Below are 10,644 nucleotides of genomic sequence, written 5' to 3' on the forward strand. Positions count from 1 at the left end.
CTATTTTGTCTGATATGAGAATTGCTACTCCAGCTTTCTTTTGATTTCCATTTGCATGGAATATCTTTTTCCATCCCCTTACTTTCAGTCTGTATGTGTCTCTAGGTCTGAAGTGGGTCTCTTGTAGACAGCATATATAAGGGTCTTGTTTTTGTATCCATTCAGCCAGTCTGTGTCTTTTGGTGGGAGCATTTAGTCCATTTACATTTAAGGTAATTATCAATATGTATGTTCCTATTCCCATTTTCTAAATTGTTTTGGGTTCGTTATTATAGGTCTTTTCCTTCTCTTGTGTTTCTTGTCTAGAGAAGTTCCTTTAGCATTTGTTGTAAAGCTGATTTGGTGGTGCTGAACTCTCTCAGCTTTTGCTTGTCTGTAAAGGTTTTAATTTCTCTGTATGACTTCTTATTCCACCCATATATAATACCTGCAGGATATGGAATAAAATATTAACTTGGGACATGAAGGGTCGGGGAAGGTTTGTGGTCATGGGAGGCAAACAGGAAGTTAGAAAAGAGTATAGTGAGAAATGTAGTGAAAAATATGGGTGTTTTCAGTCACCCTTGGAGCCTCTATTCTGTTACCATTTTCCTACATCTGGCCCTAATGAAGAACAGGCAAATACAGGTTTGGCAAAACAGAGACAGGGTGTCATTGAGCTGGGAGGGATTTGCATGCCCCGGGAAATCACGGGGATCCTCTTTTCAAATCCTGGAGGACCGGCAGGGGTGGGGGTGGGGGTGGGGGTGGGGAGGTGGTGGTGTTTGCTGGTTGCTACGCTTTTGCCTGAATCCAAGGAGAGCCTCTGAATCTATAGTCTCAACAGAGTGTGGCTTGTCCAGAGAGGCTGTGGATGTGCCCCAGCACCCCGGAGGAGAAGCCGAGTCTGAGCAGAGCCTCCCTGGAGAAGATGCCCTCCTCACCCATGTTGGTCTTCATGGTCATCTTTTTCCTGGAGTTGCTGGCTGCCATGCTGCAGAATGGCTTCATAGTTACTGTGCTGATCAGGGAGTGGGTACAATGCCAGGCACTGCTTGCAGGCGACATGATTGCGGCGGCCTCCCTGGCCGCCTCCCGGTTCTGACTGCATGGGATGGCCCTCCTGAACAACCTCGTGGCCTTCTTTGGTTTTGGTTCCAGAATTTACTATTTCAGCATCCCCTAGGACTTCATCAACTCTCTCACTTTCTGGCTTACTGCTTGGCTTGCTACATTCTACTGTGTGAAGATCTCATTCTTCTCTCACCCCGTCTTCTTTGGGCTGAAGTGGAGGATTTCTCAGTCAGTGCCCAGGCTGCTGCTGGGCTCCCTGATCTTATCTGCTCTGGTAGCCATCCCGTTAGACACTGGGAACACAATTCGTGTGCGGGTGGTTGCTGCCCAGAGTTCCCTTGGAAACAGCACCCTGGCTGGTAGAACACAGACTGTCTCTTTGTACTTTTTTCTACCTCATGTAATTATCATGCGGTCAATTCCATTTCTCCTGTCCCTGGTGTACACCCTCTTGTGTTCTCGCTGCGCCGGCATTTGGGGCAGATGAGGGACCATAGACCTGGCCCCGAGTGATCCCAGTACCCGGGCTCACACTGTGGCCCTGAAGTCACTTGCCTTCTTCCTCACCTTCTACCATCACGTTACCTGTGCCTGATTATCGTTGTTATAAACATCCTAACCCACTGGAATCACTGGCGCTGGGCCTGGGAAGTGGTGACCTGTGCAGGCATCTGTCGGCACTCCATCACCTCGGTGCACAGCAGCCCCAGGCTGAGAAAGGCCCTGATGAAGAGGCCTTGGAGAGCCCTGGGCAAGGAGCAGTTTGTCTCATCAGTGTCAGTAACTGCTGTCACTGAACAAGCCCATGGGTGGCAAGAATGCACAAGGTTTGGGTGTTGTCCTCTCTGTTCATTTCCTTCTTTCTTCCCCACTCTTTCTACACCCCATTAATTCTTTTTCCACTCCTCTCTGTTTCTACCCTCCCTTCCAGTGGTCCCGGTCCCTAATCTGGGTCCCAAACCACCTTGGACTAGAATGGTGGCCTCATTTCCTCACAGGCCTCCTTCACTCTCTACACACGCAGCCCTAATAATATATTCTCCAAGCATCATATTGGTCTGTATTCCCTTTACAGAGACCTGTAATGGTTGTCAGTTGTTCTGTGGTCAACCTAAAGTTTTGTTTGAATGGTGACATAGGTTGTCTCATACCATCCCACACCATCCCACACACATCAATTGCCCTCCTCAACCTTGCTGTGCTTTCAGAGCTCAGTCTCTCTACTTCAGCCCAGGAAAGCTTCTTTCTGTCTCCCCACATGCTCTTCCCTGCAGCCTGTGGTCTTTTGGCCCATCTGGAACTTCCTTCTTTCCTTTCTCTGCTGTTTTTTGCCATTCCCTTCTTTTGTGCCCTGCTTAAGACCAGTTCCACCCATGGAGCTTTTTCTTTTGAACAATTGATGTCTGAGGGCATGTATGAGTTTTGTGCCACTATAGGACCTGCCCATGGCTTTGTGTGTTCGGTATATGTTGAATTAAAAGGAATTTTATGATGTGGAAATGCTTTGGCCAACAGAAGATAGAAAAGGAAAACAAAGGAAATTTGCTATAGTTTTAAATTTTGAGAATCTTACTCTTCCTGTCCACTCATCCAGGAGGTGGACCCTGGATGCCGATGTCTAGGATGGTAGTCTCTAAATTAGGGTGTTTGCATCCCGGAGTGTGTGCAAAATGATCCATTGGATGTAGAAAGAAAAGCGTGACAATTTCCATTTATTTTTATCTCATCCTTTTAATCCCTATTTCTGATATGTGTTTTATGATGTACATAATGTATTAGTAGAGTATTACAAGCATATAATTAAAATAAATAAACATGCATATGGTAGAATTCATGTTCATAATTTTTTTTTTAACTGATGGAGTTTACTATAAAAAAATGTGGAGACCAAGAGACCAGAAGAGATTGGGAAAAACACCATACATGGTTAACAGATTTATATGTCTGAGCTAATCAAGATAGGAGTAACAAACAACAGAACAGAATAGAGTTTACAAAGGATTTTCAAGTAAATAACTGCATTTATGATAAGTTGTCCAACAGTCTTGGGAGCTGAGACCCCAAAACATTCTGTTGTAATGCTAGCTGGAGGCTGAGCTACGGCAAGAAGAGCAAGAAAGAGGAACAGAGATGAGGTAACGGGGTGAGGAGTTTTCACTTGGAAGAAGATTAGGGCTTTAAAAGAGGAGATTCCCAAATTGTAGGAGAGGAGCACAAGGGATTTCCCAAAGAGTAGAGAGAGGGTGAAACTGGATAGAGGAAACTGGAAAGCTGGGAGTATCATAAAGAAATTTTTTTTTTTCCTTTTTTTTTTGGCAGCAATATGAGTGAGCTGGGAGGGCAATAATAAATTGCGGGGACTGAATTTTGGGGCTTAAGCCACAAGAGGGATGGGTGGAGGCAGCAAAGTCAGGAGCATCAGGGATGTCACCTGGAAGACTGGCTTTCCCTTGGACAGAGCTCCAGAACTTTACTGAATGTCTTGGGTGGGAGGGGAATGGTGGTGCGACTCTCATGTTCTGCAACATTTTCACAGCCTTTTGATTTATGCCAGGACTAGTGGGCTTATCTCAGGAGTTTTTAATTGGTTGATGTTCTCAACCTCCCTTTCCTAGGCTCTAGCTCATAAGAGCCCATAAACATTTGGTGGCCCCATCTTGACCAAAGACACAGCCTAATATCTTATCCTGACTTTCAGAGCCTTCTGGGATCTTTCCCCAGCCTGCCTTTTCAGCCTGATATGCCACCATTCCCTTATGGAAATCCCCTGCTGTAGTCAAACTTACCTATTTCCTTGACATGATCAAACTTCCATCTCCTTTACTGGTGTCATCTCTGTCCTTTCAACATACAAGACAGCACCTTTGCTGTCCCACAATGAAGGGGCTGCTGATGTTACTGAATTCTTCCCAGAATTCTTGGTATGGAAGTAGGATGACACATACATTTAGAACCACAGCCTGGGAGTGCTCCTTTTTTATCCTCTGAGAGATAGAACTAAGTGTTTCCCACACAGGCAATGTACTCAGGATTCCTACCTTTACCACCCTCATGATCATACATACAAAGACTACCTGTGAAAATTTCAAAATTCTCAGACTTGGCTTCCACCAAATAAAGTCTGAGAAACAAAATGTAACAAACAAAAAGCACAAACAACAAAAGAATCACCATAAAGCATATTCCATATTAAAATACAAATGATTGCTCACACTTTTGGATTAACTTAACCTGTACATAGTGTATGTCCAGTAAATGTTTGTGGTTTATGGTTAGTGCATGAAAGCACTTTGAGGGCAGATACCTAGTTCACTGTTATAGCCCCAGCGCCTTTCACAGGGTCATTATGATATACAGGAGATGCTTATTAATTGTTGTTGGTCAAATTGAGGGTTAACAGCATATTTTCCCCATTATATGAGCCATCAAATATGTAGGAAGTAGAAGGGAAAAGATGTAAATTTTCCATATTGAGAACTTTGTGGCTGGCCAGACGCCAGAGCTACGAGCTCAGAGTTTGCTTTATTGCTCCGTGTTCCAGGAGCAAACAGCCAAATGTCAGCCAGAGGAACAAGGGCAGGGTAGAGAGCAGCTGGGAACTTATCCCCTGGAGATTTGCATCTTCTCAGAAAGGCAGAGTGAATTCGTTGCCTTAGTTCACCTCTCCTTTCCCCAAGATCACCATGTTCACCACAGCAGGGCTTCTGTGTTGGAAGGACAGTTCTACTGGACCTTTGTCTCAGGTGAACTGGGAACTAGAAAGAGATGCTGAGAGTTCTGGATTCTATTCTGTCTTTGTGGGGTTCTATGCATGGAAATAGTAGGCTGTGGTGCTGGTCAGAAGATGAGTGTTCTGTAAAATACTCCCTCACTCTCATGTTACTTGATCCTGAGCCTTCACTATTGCCATAGCTGACCCAGAACCCTTTCTGCTTGCCTTACTCTCTGTGACACACTAACCTGCTCACACGCACCTGAGTAAGTAAGCGCTCACCTGATTGCTTTTTTTTTTTTTGATTCTTTGAGCCTCATTCCTATTGAAAATGTGGCCTTTGCTTACTCCACCTTCCTCTAATTAAAGTAGATATCCAGTATTTGGTGCCTTGGACCTCTGTTGCATCCCTGATGCTCTCCTGAATTTTCCTTGGACCACTTGTCCCTCCACAGGATGGATATCATTATAATAACACTTGTCATCACCACCTTACTTATTTCTTATACATGTGTAGAGATTTCTAGTTTCCACATTTACATCCATATATGTGTGTGTATATATATTCACATATATTTGTGATCCATATTTTATAGATGAAGAAAGTGGGGTTCAGAGAGGTTAAACGACTAGTCCAAAGATCCATAGATAGTGACTGTGACAGAACTCAAAGCCTGGTCTTCTGCCTTCAGCTGTGGATGAAGAAGATAGGATACAAGATGTGCTGCTAACTATACAAAGATTTCTGGTCTTGGAATCGGTTTGGGTCTCGGTCTTTTCTCCAAACTGTGACTTTAGGTGGGAGTCTTAATCTATAACTTGAGACTTCATTTATTCATCTATAAAATTATTTAATATCTTTTTTGATGTTTCTAATGTTAAAAAAATTTTTTTATTGGGGTATAGTTGTTTTACAATGTTGTATTAGTTTCTACTGTACAGCGAAGTGGACTTCATGTGCTATACAGCAGGTTCTATATATTGGTTATCTATTTTATACATACTAGTGTATATATGTCAGTCCATTTAATGTCTTCTTTCACTCTGAAAACTGAGGTTCTAGTCCTAGAATCTAGTCTTATCCTGTGAATTAGAACAGATGATACTTTTCACATCTTACAGATGGAGAAACCGAGGCACAGAGGGGCCTACTGACATACCCAGTAACTCACAGTGATGGTGGAACTAGGACTAACACTTGCCTTGATTCCTAGCCCAGAGTTCTTCCTGCCATAGCCCATTAGTGCTATAGCTAGCATAGTAGGCTTTCCTATATGAAATGCCCTTTAAAGGTCACTAATAAAATATGGTTAAAAAATGCACTTGCTTGATTATGTATAATTGTCTGCTATGTTCTATTTGATGATAACAGTCACCACAAGTAATAGTATTTGAATTAACCTCTCTCAGTAGAGGTTTTGTTCAGTTTTCTGCCCATCAAAGGGGTTTTCTAAAGGCACTTGCTTCATAGGGTCATTGTGGGAACTAAAGACAATGAAGATCACTTAGGACAATGCCCAGAACATGCCAACCAACCAAGGATGTTGAGCTCTGACTGTTAGTAGCAGGTGTGCTCACTGCATTTCCTCACAGAGCAGCCAGTAGGTGTGTGGTCATATCTTAGGTGTCAGCTTGGAGAGGTATAAGCTCCCATGTAAGGGATGCTAAATGCAAGGGCCTGATATAGTATCCACAGCAATGTTGATATAGGCAGACAGTAGGCAGAGGAAGGACAGGCAAATTCATGGGCAGGCAGGGGGACTTTTGAAACTGAGCCTTAATGATATTTGTATCTATTCAGAGAAGAAGAAACCTCTTCACCCTCCTCAGATAGCCCACATCCTGCCCACATCCTCTACTTTATCCTCTGTATGTAGGGAAGCTGGAGAGACCAGCATCATACAGGACCCTCCAGAGCCACCCTACAGGAATAGACTTTGAAGTCTTGGGACCCATCTTGTCTTCAGGAGAGATGAGTGGAGAGGACATGGTTCCAGGACCTCAGTTGGCTGATAAGATAGCCTTTATCTTTGCTATCATTTTATTCCTTTTGTGCTTGGTGGCAGTGGTGGGTAATGGCTTAATCACTGTGGCACTGGGCATGGAGTGGTTGCTGCAGAGAACTTTGTCACCCTGCAATAAGTTATTGGTCAGCCTGGGAGCCTCTAGCTTCTATCTGTGATGGGTGGTGATAAGAACATTTATATTTTCCTGAATCCAATAGCCTTCCCATACAACCCTGTATTCCAGTTCCTAGCCTTTCAGTGGGACTTCTTGAATGCTGTCACGTTATGGTTCTCCACCTGGCTCAGTGTCTTCTACTGTGTGAAAATCGCAACCTTCACCCCCCTGTCTTCCTCTGGCTAAAGCAGATGGTGTCTGCGTTGGTTCCATGGGTGCTGCTCAGCTCGGTGGGGTTTTCCAGCTTCAGCACCATTCTAGTTTTCATAGGCAACTGGAGAATAGATCAGAACTATTTAAAGAGGGTTCTGCAACCTTGGAATGTCGCTGGGAATGCTGTGAGAACATATGAGAGACTCTGCTTCTTCCCTTTGAAAATTGTTACCTGGACAGTCCCTCCTGTTGTCTTCATCGCTGGCATGGCTTTGCTCATTCCACCTCTGGGAAGACACACCAAGAAGGTCTCCCTGTCCATCTCAGGCTCTCACGATCCCAGCGCCCAGGCACACATCAAGGCTCTCCTGGCTCTCATCTCCTTTGCTGTCCTCTTTGTTTCCTATTTTCTGTCACTGGTGCTCAGTGCCTCAGGTGTGTTTCCATCATGGGAATTCAGGCACTGGGTGTGGCAGGCTGTGATTTATCTGTGCACAGTAGTCCACGCCATTGTTCTTTTCTGGAGTAACAGCAGGCTGAGAGCTGTGCTAGAGAGGGGCTGCTCCTCAGGGCATGGGGCGTCTTGAGTTGCTTTGATGAAGAGCCCCAGAGACTCTACTGCAGAAGGCCTGGGTAGAATGGGACATTGCTTCTTTAAATCTCTTTGCCACATTTAATGCTCTTTCCCTCTTTGATGCATTTCATGATTTCAGTGAAATAGGATTTCAAGGTGAGATGGAATGTACTGAACTAGTGGTCTAGTGTCAGTGATTTCCACTCAGCAAGGGTGTAGCTGATATAGTAAATGTTCCCTGTGGGACTTGATGTGGCCAAAGAAGCAGGAAACTTTTATTTCCCTGTGACTAAACTCGGTGTTTAAAATTATCCCTCTGGAAACTGGATGCAAGGATCCGGACACATGATTCACGTTTTTAAAAAAAATTAATTAATTTTATTTTTATTTATTTTTGCCTGTGTTGGGTCTTTGTTGCTGCATGCGGGCTTTCTCTAGTTGCGGCGAGCAGGGGCTACTCTTCATTGCAGCGCACGGGCTTCTCATTGCAGTGGTTTCTCTTGTTTTGGAGCACGGGCTCTTAAGCGCAGGCTCAGTAGTTGTGGCGCATGGGCTTAATTGCTCCGTGGCCTATGGGATCTTCCCGGACCAGGGCTTAAACCCGTGTCCCCTGCACTGGCAGGTGAATTCTTAACCACTGCACCACAGGGAAGCCCACGATTCACTTTTTATCTGTTGAATCAGACTGGAGAAGATTTTTGGAAACTGAATTTTCCTTTGGCTTCATCCTGTAAAACCATATTTCCTTTTTCATCCTTAACTGATTTCTAGCCATCTAGTGCAGTGAAGCTCTCTCTCCTTTCATGCAAGAGTTCCTGGTGTCTGAACTCTCTGTACAGAGCATGGTGTGATTTGTGCATGTGTGCAGCTGTGTGTGTTACCTGGGATTTGTATATTCACAGATTACCTTTTGAGATCCCCCTGAATTCTAGGGGTTTATGATTTATATATGGTTTATGTCCTCTACAGTAGCTCAGTCAGTGAGTCTGTTCTATAAATGTTAAGGTCCATGAACCCAGATGTGACTTCTTTTATTCTACCATTGGGACCTACTAAAATTTTTGACATGGAGAGGGTCATCTGTTTCTGATGCATAAGATTTAAGAAGAAGGCTCCAGTCTTGGTTTGGTGAAGCATGTAGACTGCTTTTCTGCCTTTCACAGATTTTCTCAAACTTTCCTTAAGCTCAGTGACCTCTTGAATCATTCAAACTGAGATCCCTCAATGTCCCTGTATCTGCTTTGAAATCTCTCAGCCTCATTTCCTCTTTTTCCTCCCCTTTCCCTCTGTATTAGAAGACAGATCCCTACTTTTGGCTTTTCAGGGCTAACATCCATGCTATCCTAGCCCCATGCTCTCCTGCCTCTTTTCTATCACTTGCTGAGTCAAGAATTCCCACTTCTACACCAGTCCTCAACCTTTTCCTATTTACTGTCCTTCCCTTCTTCAGTGTGCCTCTTACCTTCCCCCACACAAAAAAATCCCCTCCACTCTTTCATTCCCTCAAGTTATCATCCTACTAATTAGTCACTTGCTGAGAGTCTCCCCATGGGCACTTACAACCTCCTGCTGCCTTTTCTGTTGAAATGTGTTTCTAAAGGACGCACATGGGTTCCTGATCCCTAAATGTGGTATTATCCTCAGCCCCCATTTTCATGTGTTGCTGTAGTATTTGCCTCTCTTAATAGAAAATGATTTCTTAAAAAAATGGATTAAAATATTTTACAAAAAGTAATACCTGATTTTGGTAGAAGATTTTAAAACAGGAAAATAAACATCACCAGTAATTGCTTACCCACATGTCTTCCTAAAAATCCTTCTCTTGGCCTCTCAGATGCTGCACTAAGTTCTGTTCCCTGCTCTGCGGCTCCTTTCGTGTCTTCCTCACTGTTCATCATCTTGACTCGGTGTTTTCCTTCACCAGCCCTCTTCCTTCCTTGACATGAATCTTCTCCTTTTTCCTTCATGTTTACATCTACTCATGTAGTTTCAATTATGACCTTCATGTGAATAATCACCAAAGCCTTGACCTTCCTCAAAACTCTAAGCCTATATTTTTTCCTGCTTGCTGAGCATTTCTATCTGATAGTACCATGAGCACTTCAAACTTAGCAAGTTTGTAACAGCTGTCCTTTTTTTCTTCCTCCTCTTTCTTTCCCTCCACCGCCCAGTTGAATCTATTTTTTTCTATTATTGATATCTAATAAGTCAGACTTACCAACTCTGAGTTTTCACTCCTCACTCTCCACTGAACCCTTCTATCTAATCAGCAGCTTGTCTTCAATTGGTACCCTTGTAGTATCTCTATTATCTGTTCCTTTCTTCCTGTTCCTGTAGATCCTACCTTAGATTAGACTGTCCTCTTCTCCCACCTAGACTGCTTATATTTCGTTTTCACCACTTGCTTCATTACAGTGCCTTCTCTCCCACACTCCCCCGACCCCCAATCAAAAGTACCATTACCAGATTGATCTCTTGACAATTTCACCCACACCCTTATCACTGTTCAGTGCCTATCAATTAAAGCACATGTCCCTAAATTGGCATTCATGGACCTCCACAATGTGGAAATAGTTTTATCTTTCACTGCTTCCATTCTAGTAGAACCAACCCTATTTTGCAGCAAAATTTGGGTTATCATTGTTCTGGACATGCCTGGAACTTCCTCCATGACGTGCTGAAATGTGTTCTCTTGTCCCACACCTACCTGTCAAAATCCTATTTAATTTTTTTTCCTGTTTAATTTTTTTTTTGTGGTACGCGGGCCTCTCACTGTTGTGGCCTCTCCCGTTGCAGAGCACAGGCTCCGGACGCGCAGGCTCGGCGGCCATGGCTCACGGGCCCAGCCATGCCGCGGCATGTGGGAACCTTCCTGACCGGGGCACGAACCCGTGTCCCCTGCATCGGCAGGTGGACTCTCAACCACTGCGCCACCAGGGAAGCCCTCCTGTTTAATTTTAAAGGTTAATTC

General features: G+C 44.0%; 1 protein-coding gene and 1 pseudogene across 2 annotated transcripts; both read left to right on the forward strand.

Moving 5' to 3' along the window:
* Positions 1-910: 910 nt before the first annotated feature.
* On the forward strand, positions 911-3,187 carry LOC309966658 (taste receptor type 2 member 143-like; annotated as a pseudogene). The gene is made up of 2 exons: positions 911-1,880; positions 3,139-3,187. The product of its transcript is annotated as a taste receptor type 2 member 143-like (transcript).
* Positions 3,188-6,737: 3,550 nt separating this feature from the next.
* On the forward strand, positions 6,738-7,686 carry TAS2R60 (taste 2 receptor member 60; the record flags this gene model as incomplete). The annotated part of the gene is given in 3 exon segments (XM_082846864.1): positions 6,738-6,936; positions 6,939-7,109; positions 7,112-7,686. Coding segments are annotated over 3 exon segments (945 nt in total).
* Between the last annotated feature and the right edge of the window lie 2,958 nt (positions 7,687-10,644).

Source organism: Leucopleurus acutus (assembly GCF_964270905.1).
Source record: "Leucopleurus acutus genome assembly, chromosome: 9".
Lineage (NCBI taxonomy): Eukaryota > Metazoa > Chordata > Mammalia > Artiodactyla > Delphinidae > Leucopleurus > Leucopleurus acutus.